This window comes from Varroa destructor, unplaced genomic scaffold (genome assembly GCF_002443255.2).
Source record: "Varroa destructor unplaced genomic scaffold, Vdes_3.0 BEIS01000004.1, whole genome shotgun sequence".
Classification (NCBI taxonomy): domain Eukaryota; kingdom Metazoa; phylum Arthropoda; class Arachnida; order Mesostigmata; family Varroidae; genus Varroa; species Varroa destructor.
In genome coordinates this window covers 32658820-32680619 of record NW_019211457.1, presented here as the reverse complement: position 1 = coordinate 32680619, position 21800 = coordinate 32658820, and the positions used below count along the sequence as shown (strand labels likewise).

General features: G+C 40.4%; 1 protein-coding gene and 1 long non-coding RNA gene across 10 annotated transcripts in view; one reads left to right on the top strand and one right to left on the bottom strand.

Moving 5' to 3' along the window:
• Positions 1-509: 509 nt before the first annotated feature.
• LOC111248972 (A disintegrin and metalloproteinase with thrombospondin motifs adt-1-like) overlaps positions 510-21800 on the top strand; it is a 25964-nt gene continuing 4673 nt past the window's right edge. The window contains exons 1-6 of one of the 8 annotated variants that reach the window (XM_086987277.1): positions 12440-12572; positions 12776-12843; positions 19545-19687; positions 20057-20282; positions 20611-20755; positions 21157-21542. In XM_086987277.1, the coding sequence (XP_086843403.1) occupies positions 19641-19687; positions 20057-20282; positions 20611-20755; positions 21157-21542 (804 nt within the window). In that variant the 5' untranslated portion in view covers positions 12440-12572; positions 12776-12843; positions 19545-19640. The other 7 variants (XM_022802174.2, XM_022802170.2, XM_022802171.2 and 4 more) reach the window with 7 other exon arrangements.
• LOC111248973 (uncharacterized) lies at positions 3496-5844 on the bottom strand. Of its 2 annotated transcripts, XR_002672742.2 has the most exons (4): positions 5491-5844; positions 4630-4769; positions 3883-3979; positions 3496-3646 (listed from the first exon to the last, which is right to left on the bottom strand). It is a non-coding gene; the product is annotated as an uncharacterized LOC111248973 (long non-coding RNA). The 2 variants fall into 2 exon arrangements; XR_002672741.2 differs by having other exon boundaries at positions 3496-3979.

Genomic DNA, 21800 nt, shown 5'->3' with positions numbered 1-21800 from the left:
TATATATATCTAGAACAGTTCTTTCGTTTTTAATTCACTACGAATAATAGAAATAATCAGTCTTACCCAACCTTTCCAAAGCTTTTGTCGGTGAACGGTCACAAGCTAGCGAAGGTCTTCCTCGCGACCTGTTTGCTTGTAACATGCCGATGGCCATCACCACGGTCCTGAGCTTCTAACCCAATCAGGGTTTCACATATTCAATACCCATACCAGCATCTACTACATGTTATTCGTCATTATCAAATTAATCGGATCGGCAATCCACGTCGTTCCCCTGAAACGTTTCCAACTTTCCAGCCGCAGCAATCCCTTCCCGATACCTGTTCCATGGCCATACCGATGAGACCCAGGCAGCGTCCACAGACTCGGCTATGTCGAAGTAGGAATCGATATAGGAGCGCGAAGAGCTCCTTCAATCAGCCTTCGCAAATGCATCAGCCGCGACAATACCAACCGCATCAGTAATAGCAGCAGCGCCAGACGCGTCAGAAGTCCCTCACGCTATGACCGTAGCGGCACGCGACGAACTATGCGCTTCTCGTCGCCGTTGTCGGTGGTAAAAGGCCGCGCGATACCAGCTCTCTCTCAGTCTTGTTGATGTTGCCGTGAGCGGCGTTCGACAACAACAATTCACTAGGAGGGCAGTTACGCTAGCAGTACTAAGTGTCGTGTTCGTTCGAGCGACAGTTTTGCCGGTGGACGACAACGCTGGCGGGTGACAGAGCAGTGAGCGCTGGCGCGTCAGCGCAGTGTCGGAGTGTCGTTGTATTTGACAGCGTGACTTTTCGATTGGTGGGGTGAGGTTCCACTGTCTGCCAGGGGTTCAAAAAGGAGGCTGCACGCAAGGTTATGGTACATCGATTGCAAGACATCGTCATCACTAGGGTCGTCGAAAAAAGTCACGAGACGAAGTCGAATAAAACGAGGAATAAGGGCATCTCTGAAAGATCGAGTTCTCAGAAGGTACAAGACTTTCACGGAGGGAAAAGGAAAACAGAAAGCGAACTGGAGTCACCTCTCTAGGCTAGGTCGTATAAGTTTGTGACGATGCATGCGTGCATGGAAGGATCGTACGTCTGTTGAAAGTGATGTTCGCTATTCTGTGCCTTCAACTCGTGAGGTGAACGACACTTCACGAATTGCGACGAAAATAAAACTGCCAGTGAAGGTGAATGCAGCACGAAGTACTCAAGACGAAGTGGAGCTAATTGTACCATGAGTACATCGTGGACTACGCTTCTCTGCCTGGTCGGATGTATCTCGCAGGTAAGAGCTAGCCACGGAAAGGGGCCTAGCGTGTACTTCAGATATCGAATATTAGAGCCTTAGAGAAGGTGAAGAAATCTGAACTCGTCAAAAGCTTACATTAGAACTCGAAATTCCATTAGAGAGTGTGCATAAAAGGAACTACATGGTTTCCGCTTATGGTAACTGAATTATCCTTTATTATATTTTTTCCGCTTTGCACAAGTCGCTTTACGAGCTTCATACGGTTTTTGCACGTGCTTACCGCAAAGTTCAGCTGCGCGGGTGATTGGCATTTCGTCAAGGCGCCCATAAGTCAACTGTAACCGTTTAAAATACCTACTTTACTAAAAGCTAAAAAAATAAATTTAAACACTAGGAATTACTGCTAATTTAAATTGGTCGTGTAAAGTAGATCCGCCCGAACTATGAGAAAGTTATTTATATAACTTGGTAATAATTTAGTAAAGATTTGAAATTGGTAATTGTTATAGAGAAGTGGGATCATTATATTTATATGTTTAGCTCACGAGCAAAAACTTCGAAGAAATATGTGGCGTTAATAGGCCAAACTACACCATGAAACAGCTGGGTTTTTTTGAACGTTTTCAATCTGTCATTTCTAACTGGCTATGTTAACCTATTCATCTAAAATTCTTAATACGTAATATAATTTAAAGAACGAAAAGTAAGCGAGTAGTTTATGACAATTCCTGCTCAACCCTAGACATAAGAGGGATTGGCCAAGATTTCCTAGACCGAGAGAACTCGACCCTAAATCCCATCGGGAACGATACAAATTTTGATATTGTTTACGTTTTAGTACGCCAAATTTACGAAATGATTGTGATTCTCAATCCTTTATTTTTTTTTATGTAGTTCTATTCATCTTACCACCGTTACAATGTAGGCATCAAAGTGGACTCGAGATATAAGTAGGCCCGCAAAAATAACCACACAGATGATGTCAACTGGTATATGTATGACAACACTATACTAATTCGTATTATACTCATTGCGAAATCCGAATACGCTTACATTAACAACAGTAGTTAATGGGCTTCAAATCACTTACTCCGTCTTCAAGCAGTGGTTCTCACGGTGGTCGTGTTCTGTACCCCTGATGAATGTACCATCATCATTTGGGGTAGAGCTTCTTCCTTCAACCTTTTCGCCTGTTTGACCTAGCTAAGCACCAATATGAATTTACCTACATACATGCACTTAGGCGTAAGGATTAAACACCCAAAAAACCATGCCGTCCATGCCAACCACTGAAAGCCAGCGACTTTGAAAATCATATACTTGTACCTTCAAGTTAAATCAACTTAACATCATATTAATAGTCTGCGCCTACTTTTCTTGAGTATAAAGCTCATTATCACCACAGTATTGTAAGACGAAAGGGCTTGTAATAGGTTGCCAACACGGGTTTTGCCACTACTTAATGATTCCATTCTGACTCGAAACGATGCCCTAGACGCGAAAATTGACCCAGTGGGATTTTACCCAAGTAGGAGCGGACCCAAGCAGTGACAACGAATCTATTGGTATCGGCAAATCCACCCGATGGTTAACTAGATAAGACTTGTACTGCAAGGAGCCACTCTCTACATTGCGTTAACCTACGACAAGATATGTGTAAATTGCCGTAGAAAATTGCAGAGGGAGGGGGAGGAAAACCGGCCATGGAACGATGGCTACGACGTGAGCGTGTATCTTACTGCAGGTAATACTATGCATTTCATTATGCACTAGATAGCCTTGTTTCGAGCGCAGGCTCGGCAATGCAAAGCTTGGCGTTTCGTTCAGTGATCGGCAACCTAATGACTGAAGGCGAACCTCAATAAAACACTGTGGCGCGACAATCGAATTACCGGGCATAATTGCAATCAGGCCGGGCATCGGTAGTAGTAGTTTGTATTATAGAGATCATTGTGACGTGCACCCCCCGATGTTTACAGCTTCTATAGGAGCATTCGTTGATCCTACTGCTGATTGGCCCATGCTCTAGTTGGTGTCAACGTCCTGGGGTCTTCTTAGCCGCTGCTGACTTAGAGTAAAATCAGATTTAGTACTTGTGCTGGTGGATTATAAAAGTACGCGATCTAGTTTGCTTGATTTTGATACTGACGGGAACCTATGTCAATTGCCGTCGAGCACTCGATATACCTAACACATAGATATAGCTCCCGTCTCTCAGGTACAAAATTGTCGAATCACAGTTGGTTTTCATAAACCTTGAACGTCTTTCTGTTCCAGTCAGGAGTTCCTTTTAGAACCCGATGCTTAGCAACAACAGGTTAGCCTGCTGTTAGAAAACTTTCCATGACTTCTGTCGCTTCCAAGGTTCCTATCGGCAAGGACGCCACCGTAATGCGTCAATAACGCTCGATCACTAGGGATTAAACGTCACGCACGATCTCTGGTAAGCGAATTTATTCAAAAGCAGCACTTCGCCGACCATGTAGGAAACAGGTTGCTCCGTAACAGCAATAAAATAGATGCGTCTGCACTGAACCATTTCTACAGGTCTACCTAGAGTCCAGGTGATCAAAATGTTCGGCAAACACTGCTTTTTTTTTTTCTTTGGGAACCTATGTGATGGCTTTGAAGCGTACGGATCGGACCTACCGTGTTGGATACCGATACGTGAGCTGGTCTATAGCTGGTATACTAATTCGCAGCGCCGACGGTAACCGCAAACAGAGACAACTCTAACAAGATCCTTCTGGAAAAAGATGGACGTTTGAGATGTATTGTGTGTAAGTTTCTACTTTAACATCTTAGCACTTTGCGGACAGTTATTAAACGTAAGTTGCAGTGGAAGCCAAGTGTATAAGCACAGGTTAAGCGTCCGTATAACTTAAGGAAAAATATTTAGCTTTAGCTTAAATTTCGTTTAACAGTTTCCACTCCAGAAATATTTACTAAAGTCTTTTTTGGTAAGGGAATCGCAAGTTTTAATCTGATTAGATATAGTGGGTGGTATGGCTCATGTACAATATGTATCTGACTTCTACTGAAGAAAATTAGCAACGTATATAATTGTGACAGGCGAAGTCGGATTATGAATGCAACTATAACTACCATTGATGTGTGTATCAAAAAAGACCCTTTGAGGACCCGGTAATACTTAAGCAACGACAGTGCGGGCAACAAATAGAAACAGCCCTATATTGTTATATTTTTTACTTCTTCCAAGAACATTATAATATAACACTGGATGCTCTGGGTCATAAGCTGAATTTGTGGATATAAAAAGTTAGAAACTGCTGGACTGAGCTGCTTGAAACAGCATCTATTTCTGCCATTGCAAGTGCCTCAGCGGAGTAGTAATAAATATATATATATATATATGGAACCTCATGATACGAGTACATTCTCATGACGGCGCAGCGATGACGTCTTTGCACGATGAAGTTGCGAACATCTGCTGATGATCTAGACTCGAACTTCTTCGTCCCGTGCTGGGAGCTGCCTGCATGAAGTGATGTTTAACGGCTGAAGTACCGGACGCGCTACACAAAGTAGTAAATGCAACAAACACAAGTTTGTATATGCAAACTTTGAAATTATGCTAATGTGGCTTTGAGTACATTTGAAGTGTTGTATTTACATCTTCTAAGTACTACGCTAAACAATTTACATAACAATACATGGCCATAATAGATACTGACAACTATGCGAACAAATTTTTTCCTATTCCCTTAGTTCTATAGAGCCCTAAGTTCCCTACGAGGGAACATTAAGGCTCCGAACTTATCTCATTATCAATTAATTAAATCATTAAATAAATGAAAATGGTTATCTATTATTGAACGAAATTTTACCAAGCAATTAAGCCTAGTGTTAAATATCTAGCAAACGACTTAGTTAGATTCAAAAAAACCTGCTTTGTTTTTGTCGTTCCAATGACTGTTGGTCTGATGGTCAATTGTGAATACTTTGAATAGCTAAGCGATGCCCACAAAACGGGCGTCGGTATCGCTGACGACCACAATCAAACATTGATTCTATAATATTTGTATCATAACAGCGGTGTGGATGATAGATATTGAATGTTCATCTTGTTTTGCCTTCATTATTAATATAATCGCTGAACTCATTGATTTACAACCCTTTGGGCTATGTACTGGGGCACAATGACCGTGTACTTCTGCGCGTTCGATCACGTGAATCGAACTGCCTCCTGAAATCGTTAACTGTCTAACCTTATAACCTACGATACCTTGAGCTTACCGTCGAGCCGATCCGTTTTCAACGACCAAATCGGGTCCGCTATGCGCTGCTCGGAGACGATATACAACACTCCAAACAGGTGGCCATCCCTTGTCGCGGCAAGCTTCGAGCCCGTTTCGAGACGTCGAAACAACAGTTTAATGAGTTAATCGTGTACAACAAACTTATTTTCCAACGAAAAGCACTCGCGTTTTGTTCCTAGCGATTATACGTTATCAATGAGATTTTATCATCGATGTGTTCTGACGTATTAAAATTCGCCTAATTTCTCAATATCATTAGCATTTGTTAGACTGTGAGCGCTCTTCGATCCCACGGAGCATCGCGAAGATGTGTGACTCTGGAAGCATTACTAAACAATGACGATAGTCCCGTGTTCGCAAACGACAGTTAAGCACACGCCTATGCACCTGTCCCAATGAATCATTAAGACATAACCTAAAACAGTTAAGCTATTAGCGGTAAAAGAACAGCGTTTACGCATGCAGAAGTCTGGCCCTGCCTCTTGAACGTGTTGAACGCCTGAACGTGAACTGAGGATTCATTGTTGTGTTAAGACTGCACGATGGTGATGAGCATCATTCATATATTATCATTGTTTTATCGTTGAAATGATTTTCTCACTGGCAGCGCATCGTCACAACTTCATTGTGGTTAAACAATGGCGGTAACCATATACAATCGTATTTTCGGCATAGTTCTTTCCTTACTTCGCCATATGACTGCAAGAGCTAAGGCTTCTGCACTCACAAGGTCTGTGCTACCTTCGACATTACCGCTAATCGTTAAGATATTAGTTAGAACGGAACTAGACATCTGGAGCTTAAAGCCAGCCTTTCCAGTAGCTTTTTCCAATGCGCTCTTTAGTTTTTTTAAGGAACGAGGACAAGTACAATGTCAAACTATACTGCGAGCGTTCGTTGTTCAGCAATTTTCATGAAAAGACGGAATTTTCAGAACCAGCTGAATACACAATGCCGAGGTCAGCTATGGCATTCAGTAGGGAGACCGTGTGTATTCCTGTCCAAGAGAAATCCACTCAGAATTTGGAGAGCAAAGGAATTGTAGTTAAAGCCACGGCAATCGAACGCTATCAACCAACTGACAGATTGTGTCACAGTGGCTGCCGACAGGAAATCGTGTTAACTATGGAGAATGTTCGGACGAAGTCGACGAGATTACGGGGATTTTCTTATTGATATTTTATGCCATCAGTAAGCGACATAGGAATCTGGGTTATCTCATTTAAATTGCCTAAATTGCATGAAGCGAACAGTGCATGAAGACTTAATTGTAAGAGACTAGTTGGAAAAAGGCTGCACAACATTTGCCGTCGACTAAACAGGACTTCGTATGCTTTTCTCTAGCGACACCTTCTAGTAATATCTGTTACATTTTCCCTGTCAAAAAAAATAGAAAAATATTTTTTGAAATTCTGCGGCGTATTGAACTGAGTTGGAATAAATAGATTACTTTAGAACTGAAACTCGACTCGCTCCAATATCGTCAGTTAAAGACTGAACCATTCATAAAAGTTACCTAAATAAGCCCAACAATAGACCTATTTCGCCATAAACCATAGGTTACGACGTATTGGCTTTGCGTATGTTGCCCATCGCCTCGTCCGTATAAATTACATAAGCAGTAAATGAACAAGTTAATGCTCGGGCTTGAACTTCGCTTCACAGTCGACCACCAGTTAAGTTTTCGACTGGTAATGAGCGCAGCTATGAAACATCATTCCTGCCAGCTTCAAACATGCTCAATGTCCATTAAAAGTTCCACACCAACAATTATGTAGCTATCAGCAACTTTACTGTTATTACAGATGTCGTATCCGACTAGTGTTGTCATTTAAATTTGCCCGCAACCGTTGTCCCAAAAAATAAACACATTGAGTGTTCCCTATGATCGCTGATTTTTCTTTGGACCGATCCACTGCAAATGCCACGAGAAGGGCCCAATTCTAGAACGCTAAAAGCCCAAAATGAAGTCAAAACAAAATAAAACTCCGTAGCGTACAAAAACACATGCACGACTTCTACGCTGAGAGCAAAGACAATCCATTATCATATACTGTCAGTAAGAAAAAAAAGAAAAGATGAAAAATTATGTTTTTTTCTTATCGTCGATGTCACGGCACACGGCGCAGCACACCGATCACTTCGAAGTTCCGTAGTTTCATTAGCCTTTGCAGTTTACATGACCTGGCTAGGTGTTGTGGGTCTCGGTCAATTTATTAGTAGCTATTTGAACGGGTTTTTACCCTAGCTTTAATTGAGTTGCCGTAGTAAAGGCGTAGTAGTGTCTCCCAGCATATACTGAGCCACTGGACCTTGACGCGTTCGATTATATAATATAGCCTTCGAAAAACATCTGCGTAATATTACCCAGACCATCATCTGCGATAGAGAGACATTTCGTCATGTACCCGACTTGCAGTAGATGCGGTGTTTCGAGACCCGAGTTCAGTCTACAAGAGCCCAGTGAACGAAACATTTTTCCAATAAGGCCGAAAAGTGAATGAAAAGAATTGAACTTTGGGAACAAATTAACTTGAGAGATTTCCTTCCGGAAGATGTACGATTGCATGCGAAATATTTACTCGATCGGGGAAACCAGATTACGTGCATCGGAATGGGTGCTGCGTTATTTTAAGCTATGTTATCCATTGGTATCGCAAAAAGCTTTATAAACATGCCTAGCAGTCTAGTTTCGAAAAAAACTGCTATTGCAAAGATTATTCTCGCAATCAGATCTAACGATCAGAGTCTGACAAATTTTATTTGCATGTTGACAAATGAGAGGGCTTCACTTCAGAAAACTCACTTTGACGTCTCCGATCTTCTGTTAGCGAGAATCGATTCCGCTGAGCTTCAATTGGCTGCGGATCCCCAATATCTTCTTGTCCCCAAGACCTTCTTGTCGGTATCAGACCTGTGCTATGATTAACGTTAGCTGTTTTAAGCATTTATTATAATATCGGAGCCTAATTAAGGAGTTTATCTTCTTTCTTAACTAGCTCGAAAGGGTGTTTATGTTATTACTTTACGAATTATTAGGTCATTGACTTATGAATGGCACGAGGGTATTATTTCCTACACAGACACATATCTCCCGAGAGGACTTCTAGCAAATCATGTTTTTTTTTTATGAATATCGATTTTAAGGGTAGAAAGCATATCGGTACCCCTTTAACGCTTTAATAAAATAACTAATGAATAAATAACTCAAAAGTCAATAATTTTTTCCCATGAAGCAGTTCCATAGAAATTTTTTACAATGATCCTACTTTATCTTATTTGAGTCTATTATAAATAATACTTCACGGTAGAGCAAGCGCGGGACAATATATCTTGTATTAGTGCAAAATAAATTTATTTATAAATATTCTATTTGTACATTTTTTTCTATGGTTCTTTGTGTATATATACGTACATATATATATACATTGATTCGAAAGTAGATGTGTATGGTAGGGTTGGTCTGCCCGGCCAACTCTAACTATTGTGTTCTTATTGAATTCGTACATCTATCAGCTTCTGTGGTCGGGCAATACCGACATGTTCACCTATTAAACTCAGTGACACGTGGTGGCTTTAGGATGAAATCGAGCGTAGGTACATTTTGCCTTGTACTGGGATCCAGCTCTTGATTGAACGCTTAACGTTACCTAACGAGGTAGATATTTATTTGTATACTTGCATATATTTGCATAGAACATTTTGAATCAACTCTAGGGCAATGCTGTTAGCCATCGCCATGTGGGTAAATACGATTCGTGGCATGAATGGCCGTTCTTTGCGCATAGAATAGCATTTGGTTAGGAGAACCAATTGTACCAAAGCATTTCCACAGAGAGCCTTGGTCCTAACAACGTAAGTGCTGTTAATAATATCTACTACGGTGCGTCGGCCCTTTCATAGTGGTCGTCATAGCCGGATAGACGCATATTAAGTACTTACTTCAGTGTGTCTTAGCCAAAGTACCAAACCATTTAATGGTTGCCACATCAATAACTAGCCATACATTGTTAGCACCACTAGACTGTAGATTGAGGCGTGTATAACAATGCTCGTGACTGTCCTCATAATGTTTAACAATGATACCGTCGCTATCGCGGCGGTACTAGTGGATTTTTCGAAGACCGTCGTCGCTATTAAGGCAAGTACGTTCTTGCCCCTTGTTGAGCATGAAGAGCTCATTTTAGGTATAGGAACATGTGTGGCATATCGATCCCGTTCATTGTCAGCTTTCAACTGGCAACGACACACACCTATATAGAACCTTTTGTGTCAAAAAAGGATACCATTTAGTCAAGTCCTGGCTTAAAATTTGCATCTAAATATAATTTCCCTCAGGGGCTACAGTTTCTGCGTGCACTTCGCTAACAAATTCCAAATAAAAATAGTTTTAGAAAGGCAATTTTTTTTTTTATCTCACATTACTGTTAGACCTATTGTTAGCATTGCTGTGTTCTCTCTGAAGTTTTTCTTCGATTATTTATCTGGAAATCTATCACTACAGATCGTTTACTGCAAGCGTTCGGCTCTATAGTGTCGAAGGGTCTTGAACAAGCATTCAACAGATCTTCAATCCACTATATTTAATCTTAATACGCTAACGCTGTAATAGTTCTATCAAGTGTCACAGAGTCACTGCTTACTAAGCGATTCGGGCGGTTTTCTGCCAGCTTAGTACTAGGTTGACTGACAAATGACGAAAGATAATTAAGATGGTGATTTATCTCACAGGAGTCGAAGAGCATCAAAACGTTGCTTTGTATTACATTCGGCTTTAATAGGCTCGGCCATGAGAATAACAAGGGACAAATAAAACTTGGGAAAAATTAATTTAGCGATAAACTGATGATGAGAAGATATTAAGCTGATAATTCGTAAGGTTTCTTCTTAAGGCCTTCAAGAGAAAAAATGTTCCTAGAGATTTAATTTCAAGCAAGAAATTTGGCTGATATTTCTGATAAAAGTGCGTTATTAAAGTCAGTCAGTCTACCTTTTTTTTGTTTAACAACTTTACATAGAACTAAGGGGAAAACTAAGCAAAAACACTGAGAGAAAACAGTGCGAATTGTACATATCAATCGGCTCCTCAACGACTCTAATATTTTTCTTCCGAGTCGACGGCCCGGGTATAAGTCAGCTTCGGCTATACCATACAATAAATTAAATGTAAAATAACGATCAAACGACTTGCCCGTTGTCGCAATAGTAAAGTGTCTGACGTGTCCATATGACATTAGGGGCAACTCTGTCTTAGTTTGGGTTATGGGGCTTACAATGTATTGGTTATCTCTTGGTGAACGATTGGGGTTGCATTTCTACTTCGATCATGATACGTTCCTCTCCACGTGGAAGCTAGAAAATTCGTATTCTGGGCAACGCTTTTCTCTCGTATCGTAGCCGTCAAGCCAGTTAGATATTATTGTTGTGTACCAGTACATAAAGCACTTGATAACTTGTAAACACTCCACCATTAGCTGGCTGCATAGGCAATGCCCGTTGCTGGTTAGTGCTCCGGTGTTTTGATTTTTGCTTTGTTGATGAAGACGAACAGTTTTATACTATCGAAAAACCAGTTTTTTTCTTCACAACAACTATTCATACCGTTTTGTCTAAATACCTTTATACTTCTCTCTTGGGCACGGAGCCCAAAAACCGCTATATCAACTAACAAAAAACGGATTTCCCCAAACAAAGCAGTCGGATAGCGCTAACGCACACTTCATTTTCTGACCACGTGGATGGACTGCTATGTGGCTGTCTGTCGAACGCCGAAATGACAGACCGGCCCTTTCTGGGCACGTTATGATAAGAGCTCTCATTTAAACCAGCTCATTGTTAGGCGGCATATTGAGCGCAAACGTTATATCAGTCAGCGACGACGCGTAACTTCTCTAACGTCATACTGACGATTATGGTCAGCTCATACAAAGGGGCAACTAGAACAGATGACTCAACACGCGGTCTCACTGCTAGGGACTGGTAAGCCTATGATCCTGTGAGGTGAGTCGGTTTATCGAAGTTGATTTCTGGCTTGTTATTCCGATTTTGTTCATAGCTTTCGAAAGGTGCATAAGGAAGCCCACACATAGAAGGACCGAGGGCATAAAAGAGAGCCTATCACACGAAACCAATTGAAACGCGTGCACAGAATCAATTATTATTGATATTGGATCAGGTTGACGTAACGTCCGCGTAGCGTTCTCCGCATTGGCTTTATTTCTATTAGAAATGTTAAATAGTGCGCAAACGTTAGAACTTCACGTGTTCTTTTGTTATTAAGTGAAAGCTAAAATTCGTCTCTACAGGTGCATATTGTCGACTAATCGAAGATAGACAAATGAGGACTAAATGTTCTGAGTCGGATTAATAGAAGATACGGTAAATGAAGCCGATGTTAACACCACATTCATGAGGATAGCCAGTTATTGGCTTACTCAATTCTATCTCGTGCCAATTGCTCCGTGTAGAATATTCACATTTTGTCCACTTTCAAATTTTGAGATCGTCTGATCGAACGGACATATTCCGCCTACAAGAAACCTTAATATTCAGATGGCATTGAACGAAAACGTTCGGGATCATGAAACCCCGAAAAAAAAAGCTTCAGAACAATTTGTTACTCGCTTGAATCAGGAAGCGTGTTCGATGCGTAATGCTTACGTGACATCGAACGCATGAGAAAACATCGCATAAATTACATATTTTTCGGTACAATTTAGAACGTTGTTCAAATAGCCCATATAGCAACTCTTTTATTAGTTCGCCAGTGAAGGTCACATCACAAAGAGACGAGGTTATCGAGGAATAACATTCGATGAGTCTCGCGAGAAGGCCCGCAACTTGTGAGTGTCTATAGGCACAAGTTACCGTTACGATTTCCACGTTTCGGCAATCAGTCTAATCGTTTGATCAATCCGTCTATAGAATCTTTTCTGACGGAAACAAACCTGATGAAAACCATATTGAGCATGTTGGCCCTAGCAGAAGCATCACACCACGGCACGTCTCTACCACGAGCAGAAGCGTGCTATCCATGATCATCGTCGCATCCTTTTAAAGGTAAAAGCTTTTGCTGACTAGCTGCACTGCTGAAGGATATTACCAGAGGTGCCGGTGGTAAAAATCGTCTAGAAATCGCCAGTATACAATATAATAATAGTTGGACTCATGCTAATCGGGGTTGCGAGACTGCAGAATATGTGGCTAACATGATAGGTAACACGAGGCAGTATCTGTCAATGATGATCTTGTTGGTCTTTCAGAGCTCTATTCGACCATGCACTGACGTATCAGAACAATATACATAGGGCATGAGCATAACTGGCTGCAGGTGAGTACAGGCTTTAACAGGCGACCGATGTTTGACACACGTCGGCTGACGGCTGACTTACGGTCGCAGAGAATGTACGCCTGGGCGAAAGACTGATATGGAATGATGTAACTTAAGTGCAACGAGTTATTACTAAAATCTAATAACTTGTTTCCAAGAGCTTCGTTTGTGCAGTTTACATAGCAGCGTGAATTTGTTGACAAAAGATTTCCTGAGGAAAATTATTGGTTTCCTTTTAAAGTTTCTATACATCACAAATACACGTACCTTTCTGCCTAAGTTGTAGTGATAAACGTACCATTTGTAGAGTTAGCTCTGTAGCGTTATAAACTTACCTATACTATAAAACGCGGCTTGTTGTTAAACATCCTGATTTGACACGTAGCCTTACGTTCATTTTGCATTCGTTCCTTTTTTTATTTTGCATTTCTTTTTGTCCTCAAAAGGTTTCGTTTTCAACCTAAGGACAGTTAGTATAATTACTGTAGTGTTACAGCGTAAAACGTACTGTTCAAAAAATAATTTTCAAGGCCGCCAAACGTGAAATGAGGACCACTGCCACGTCCTCATTTACGTATAATACTTCGAATAGAAAAGTCAGCTTCCCAATCCTAGCGGTACTGAAGGAAGACGTACTTGTGCTAGCTAGGAGAAACGTGCATGCAGATCACCTTGTCTGCTCTCAGCCAGTATGCTTTTAACGGCTGCTTTAAAGGTTTGCGAACTGATAATTCGAATATTTTCAACATTTCCTGATAACAACCCCATTCTGACCTACTAGGTTGAATGTCTGGACGGCTCTTGCGCGAATCGATTGAAATTTGGAAAGACTTATATTTTCCATTCCGAAATCACCATTGCTCCGGTTGAATGCTTCGGAAGCTAAATCTCAAAATAGTATCGGTTTCAATGACAAGCTGCTGACCAGAATTCGGCCTGATACGGTCAGGCCTTGCTTGCCCTTAAGCTCGCTTTTGTTATTAATGTTGTAAAATAATAATTATAGCTCGCTCTAGGTAGTTTGAGTCGTCAATAGACACGTATAATGGCTATACGTGTATATATATACGTCGGAAAGAACCTGTTCACAACGTTGAAATATATAACATTATACACTTTTTATAATTTGGCAGTAAACGATCATTGTGAATCTTTTAGAAAAGACTGGTTCAGGAATCAGATGATGTCGGGGTGGTTAATGTCTGAAAGGTAAACTGATTCTGTTTATTACGTCAATTCTTCGAAGGGTTTGCGCGTTTTCGTGGGTCGCGTGGACGTCGGCGACAGACATGTGTGTGTATTAGGATAGACCATGGGTTCTTAAAGTGACGCACAGTATGTATATGTTAAAGAGTTTGGCGTTTTTTAAATGTATATATATATATATATATATATATATTAGAAATAGATTAAAAACAGGTATGGCATTCTAGTCAATACGCCGCTGATAATGGCGGGCTATCAAGCTGTAAACCCGAACAATATTTGCTAGAAGATAGTTTTTCGCTCTCCTAGTATTGCCGGTTTTTTGGCGCAAACCTTACTTTTAAAATATATCTGTAGGGAAGAGCCTATTGGTGTTAAAGGTGGGAAATGGGCCGAGCGTTTTTTAGTTAAAACCAGTGTTTCTACTGTCAAAACAGAATTAATCACCTCCTTGAAGTACCGCACAATAATACACGGTATTTTTTTGGTTGTTAGATAAGGTCAATTGTATCTTTAATAATAATAATTAATAAGTTAATTTGCATGCACTAATTTCCTTCGGTGCGAATCATCTTTCTTGACAGCACGCGACTTCGTCATCTGCAACGGCCTAAACTGTGACGGACCATAGATTTGATGGTGCCAAACTCATGAGTCGATTGTTCCTTTGTTCTCCTGGTAGAAACTTTTTTTTCGGAAGAGAAAAACCTCATTGGTACCCTTGATTTTTTAGGACGTTATCGACAAACAGTCTTGAACAATTCCAACTGATCTTTTATCCGGTTAATTGAAACCGTTTGCCATATTGACTTAGTACATCTGCTATATTTTAATGCTTCCATTAACATTCTAAAACAATTTCTCTCTGGGCCAAAGTTCATCTTGACCACTCCATTATTTCCAATTGATTCTAGTTTGAAAAAAGAATAATTAGAAGACTATAATTTGTTAAGCAGTGTATACATATTTTTTTTTTTTAGGATATCTTGCATTCGGACAATGTCACATATACATATACTGATTACCGGGAGTCGACTTTAAACCCTAATAGTAATACAAGTTACTAGGTATTAAATAATATCGTCTCCATTTGCGAGAATATGTGTTTAATCAACGTTGTACAATAGCAGCGCTATTTACTGCTTGAGAGAGATAATTGCAAAATAAAGAAAATTCAACTTTTACATATTCTTACCAAAACAATCAACTATAACATAATCTTTATATAGATGTATCTGTAAGGGAATGTCTCAGCTTTCCCACGGTGGCCACTTAGCAATAAAGTTAGCTCTATTCTGTATATATAAAAAATATATATTAAAAAAAAAGTATTGTCCGTATCATACTTTTCCCTATGAGCCCAGCTTAGAACTAAATCTGCTACTGTAGACGATTGGTCTGCCATTCCGTTGCTCGCAGCCATTGGTATTACTGTTCAACAAAGGCACCTACCTACCTACCTACCTACCTACCTACCTACCTAGACAAAACTATCCAGCCAACTGAAGCCATTCTGAAGAGAGACTAATATTTCTGTAAAACTACCTGATGTCCTCGTTGGTGCTCTGATACTCATTCTACCGAAACTCTTTACTTTTTTGTTACCAACTCTATTGCCATTGTATGACAGCCCCGACATTCTACTTGCCTTGTTCACTACAGGAGGCACACTGTGTGCCCACGTGCTTCTGGCATCGACTATTACAAACACGAGCATACACGTTGACATGGGCATTCTGCAGGGGACCACCTACTACTATCGTTATTATTAGCGCGCCTTCTTGTATGTACATTCTATGTTGTTACTGCCAACGCCAACTACGGCTATGAACAGATATAATACAGGGCTCAGAGTCTACTGCGTGCACGATAAAGCTCTCGTTTTTGCTTTAAGCTGGATGAAGGCCGAAAATTAAGCATACATAAGCAGCAAATTGCCGTATCGTTCTACGATGTCGTGAGGCTGAGAGAACGCGAAATGTTTTCGGGGTCGCTGACTCTGAGAACGCTGGAACAGAAAGTCGCTATGGCCAGGTGATTTATTCGAGAAACGGCAATTACATTTGTCTGAGAGAACGTACGCTTCATTTGACTTGGGATTGGATAAAAGTATTTTCACGGTTTTGACGAAACCTTGCTTTGAAAGCCTTTCTTTCTTTTTTTTTTTTATCTCGGCTGCCCGTGTTACGGGGGTATCTAGCTTCCGTCTTATGAATGGACCAAGAGGTGGCAGAGAAGATTAATGGAACTTCTGCGCGTCCAATAGTCCGAATCTAATTTTATAAGCATTTGAGTGATTTTTCTATGCATTATTACAGTCGCTTCTAGTTTTCTAGATTGCAAAGGTGTCGTATCTAAATTGAAGGCGAACGCGCAGGACTAGTAAATACGGTACTTTACAACTGACGAAGGGTAAAACTCCACTCTGACTTTGTTGTCATATTAATATCATACAGACAACAGGTGTGAATATTTTTTTCAAATCGCTTCAAACAAAGATTGAAACTATGCAGCTGAAACTTTTAACATCTTCACAATATGTTAGAAGTCTATTAAAAAAAAAAAGCAGCAACACGAGATAAATCGTGCACTTTTTTTTTATACGAATACCATTAGTTCAAAGTAGTAGGTAAATAGCACTAGTTGAGCCGTATAGTTGAGCATTACACTGGGAAACATTTTTCTATATGAGTTTAGCGTAGCTAAAGATACCGGACAATAACAAAAATCGACAGCGTCTAATGGCACCGTTCATCTTCACTTCGTACAGTGAATCTAAAGCGTTCCAAGCATAACTAATCGAAAAAGATCGCCGATCATTACCGGCGGCGCAACTTACCGAAAGAAAAAATCTACCCCAGCTCCAACTCTATTAGTGTTATCAAGTTTTATTTAGATTAGTTTATGGTATTCTATTTTCGTTTATCGTTCTTTATCGCAGCCTCCCTTGTTGCCCCAGTCATTACCCCGAACCACGCACTGAGGGCATATTCACGATTAGCTTGACCAGTGAAGTTTCGCTTAGCGCGTAGGCAGTACAAATCAACAGAGTATTTGTTTGTCGTCCGCCAAACCAGATGTCGCGTAATTAAACTGAGTTTGGGTCGCGTTGTTCTATTATATAATTAGCGTGCATGATAAATGACAAAAACTAGCCTTGCCACCAGCAGACAAGACTGGCGTCGCGCAGGGACGGAGGGAGGTGACAGCGAAATGCACCACACCAACCAGAAATACGGGTGGCGACAAATGCAAAGGAGGCAATCAACCGAGGGTAAAAGCTGACCAACGACATACCGGATGTCTATCACAGATACAGAGCGTCCGAAAATCGCTTTGCGCGCTCAGGCGACTTACAACTTTGAACTAGGCTGCTGGTTTCGTGTAACTCAATCGGGACTTAAGCGTTAACTAGAGGACGTGGCGCCGCTTTGCCCCACGATCAATAAGTGAAAAAGCGGTAGGGTGAACGTGACGTAGAAATGGCAAACCCCCGCGATATGTAAATGAATCACGATTATTATGGCTGTTATAATTATTTTACAACTATATTAAATAAATTCGAATGCTTTTACTCAAATAGATGAACTCAGTTAGTTGATAAACGCGGAAGGAGTTTGCAAATTCGTATAGGGGACGCTGCTGGCTGAAGTTCTTGCTCATACATTGTGCTGTATATGAAGGTAGAAGCTCCACGCCACGATGTTTAGGGGAATATTACATGTTAGTGTTAAACGGGACCCGGGCGATAAATGAGCCTTATCTAGACTCTATTGAAAATGATCGTTTTACGGTTTCTTTTTTGCATGCTGCGCTACAGATACAAAAGCGTACAGAACATTCTTGTTGTGCACCAGATATGCGAAACCGTTAGGCACGACTATAACAGAGATTCGAAGTTATATTCATTTTTTAGCCTTGCAAAGCTACTTTCTGAGTGCGGTAAATACCCAGCAAGTATATGCTAGTTGACGCTAACTATTTTCATAAAAAGACGTGCGCATTTTCCTTGTAAAAGAACAGCCTGGGTAAAATGTGCTTCATTGATTGGCGCATGTTGCTCGGTAGAAGCGCCACTGTTCGGCAATGTTTCCCAGTGCTCCCACACGGCACTGGAAGATAATCCTACTGTAAAAAAAATATGTACGAAAATTGTAAACCTATAAAACATATATATTGCTTGGTGTTGCACGTTAGCAGGCAGTTAAACAGGGCTCAGCTCATTTTGTTGAACTTGGAAAGTTCTGTGCGCGGTCTTGAACGGCCGGGAAGCGTTAGAGCGTACTGGTATCGTCGTCCTGATACCTGCAATGGTCGGGAATTTACCTTCTCAAAATAAAACAAATTTCCATAAATTGTTAGAGGCTACATTTTTGAGCGAAGTCGCAAATGGAAACTTTATTTTTATTGTGATCTATTTAAATATAATTTTTTTTTTGTAACCCAAGTGTTGCTTTCTACAGCCTTTCGATCAGCTGCTAATCATATATCATATCGCTGACTCGATGGCACAGGCAGGAATTGTTGAGCTTCAGGAGTGTAGAGTACTCATCAGCAGAATCTTTAGCTAACGTATGTCAGGTACGTTACAGGCCGACAAAAAAGGTTGTCTTGTTAAAAATGATAATATGAAAAAATATCATATTGAGGGGGGCAAATTTACACCAACAGACACTGACCGAGTTTTTGTCAGTAGATACAGACAACGAACTGTTTCTATTTTAAGATTCTCCAGACATATTATTGAAGTACTTAACGATGTCAAGCATCTATCGACTTGCATCATTCTATTTTTTTGGCCATAAGATTACGTCACACGTTACATTGGGATAGTGTTTATCTATTATAAGCTACACAAAATACATTTGCGCATAACTGAGTAAAATGTTTGGGCCTTTCGAAGCAAAAATTACTATGGAGGTATATTTTGAGCTGGCATATTTACAAAATAGGCAATTAAACTTATTAGGACTGCGTGTGTAGGATTTACAATTGTTAGTTATAAATTTGTCGAAACATAACAACGCAATATTGTAGATCATAAGGTGCTTGACTTGGCAGCCAGAGGTTATTGTTTCGAATACAGAAATCGGACACAGAAAATCCGTGAATAGTTAGTTTGTCTCCATCGTTGTTTTCTATCTCAGCTCATGTTAAACACGTGACTGACTAAATACCACAGTGGTCTTCATTATGAAGTATTATTCATCGACAGCGTTGAAGCATGCACAAACCAGTACGCTCGTAGTATTGATGCAGTTTCTATTCACCAATATTACTGGCTCATTTTTCTACCATATTTGATTCAGGCTAAATAATGGAAACGTTTGTGAACATCTGCAAAGTGCCTTTTGCAATTACCGTGCCTACTGGATTAGTAACGCGCAACGAGCATTGCGAAACTTCACTCTTCAATTTAACGTAGAAGTTTAGTCGCGCACACCTAAACTCGACTTGACTGGTAAAAATGTTGAGTATGTCATACTGCATTGCAGGTGTTTTGTCGGACGAGCTCGGACAATTTCCTGGATGGTGAGAAAGATGTGGTCATACGATTGCATAATGTGCACACACCGATAGAAGATGAGCAAATGCAGATATGGCCGACACCCAGCATCAGCTCGAAGGCTCAGAAAAGGTAGATGATGATCTTGCCTGTGCAGTGTTTAGGATCTACCTCTTCCAACTGGACGTCGCAACGACGATGCATAGAGCTGTGTCCTGTTAAAATTTGCAAATGTTTAAGGATCACATATGCGTATCATTGGAATAAGCTGAAATGATAAAGATATGTTAGGTGAAAGTTTCCTTTTCTTCTAGAAGCAGAAGTTATCGAAAATAAATTTCCTCTGAGGGACACATTGAAAAGACGATGACGCATTTATACAAATTGCACATAGTTCGAAATGGTGTCAGTTTTTTCGTTTTCTATCTATGGCCGTACTGGCCCATCGTGACGACCTAAGTAACATTGTTCTTTACTCGTATCATATTATTTGCTATTCAGAGTGATGGTGGTACGAGTTTCGGTGAATCTCACATTCTACATTGAACTCGAGCCACAACTGGATACTAGACTGCATTCTCGTCTAGAACGTGTTCATGTCCGGTACGAGAATTATACGGATAGCCATCCATTACATGATGTGCAGAAATGCCAATTTATCGGCAGAGTTATTTCGCCCGTGAGCGGAATCGCCTCGGTTAATACATGCCCCAACTCTACGGAGGCTGTAAGTTACTCTACGCGGGCAACAATGCTACCTTACATAAATAGAATATTTGATTTTATCTTGACTTTCTCTTATTATAGGCCTGCTATTCAACTCTATACTAACTGGCTTCTTGAAAGTTTACCTAGAATATTTAAACGCATAGATTTTTTGTCTGGTCTGCCATGGGGGATGGACTGTAATACTCAAAAATAAAATAGAGCATAACTATGTCTTGTCACAACTATATGCTCAATAAATGTTAATGTTTTTACGTGATTTTTGTTAGAATAGGATTAAAATTCGGTTGCTGTGTTTTTAACGCGTTATTGATTTCAACCAAATGTAGCACGCCATCATGATTACGGATGGAGGGGTATTTTATCTGAAGCCGCGACTGATCGAGTGGCGAGGCGACAAGGACCGGCCGCATGTACTCACGCGTCTGCAGTCGGAGAGAGGAGAACAATTTTGTGGTTTGCATACCTTTAAGGGTACGGTAAAGCGAAATACGCACTACGATACAGTTTAGTAAATACAGATGTAAAGAAATATATAATTTACCAATTAACCGCAATGCGGTGCGAAATGAAAATCGAAAGAATGCTCAGCGGTTGTTATTTTTTTTTCTGTACCGGAATCTCTGATCGTTAAAAACGTCCTGCCTGTAGTGACTGTATGAAGTTGCCTCACTACGCTGTACGGCATCTCTAGAAGACCTTTGTTTTTCAAAATTCACTTACAAGGTCCGCGCTCTTCAACATTATTACTTGAGTTTGTATCACATGCTACAAAATTGTATATATAATACGGCTACATAGCTTTCTCGATGAAATTTAGATTCGATGGAATAATAAATGCAAGATGATATGTATATATATACGGCTATTTGCAGAGGAGGTTCCCCTCGACGATATGAGCCACATAGCGCCGAGCATTACGGAAACAGTTGAAACGACACCAGGATCCGCCAAGGCGAATTTTGGTTATGAGAGGTCCAGGCTCCAAACGAATATGCCTGAACATGAAAATATTATCATTAACTCTCGGCGGAAGCGTGCAGCCCAAGGCGGTATAAAGTACATAGAGACAGGTATCTTTGTTGATCGTCACATGTTCGACGCTGTCGAAAAGACCAAGCCACCGAATACGGTCGGAGCTATAGTCAACATAGTCATGGCTATCCTGCACCAGGTCCAGCTAATCTACGAATATCAGTCAATGACCGCGTATGATTTCAAGATTATCGTCGTTAAGTTTGAGATTTTAAGAAATACTAAGGTACTAAGAAGATCACTTACATACAAAACAGGCATGCCTTTTATCTCGGTAGAATGATAAATATTGAGATTTTCAATACCTTGAACAAACACGTGAAATTTTAATATGCATAATGGTAATGGACAATAATTTTACAAACAAAAATATTAAACTTGTTTTAAGTGGTCTAGTTGAAGTTTCGCCTTTTTCTTCCTAACAAATAAGAAACAAATAAGATTTCGGCTCAATGCATCTATTAACGCAATAGAACAAAAATTA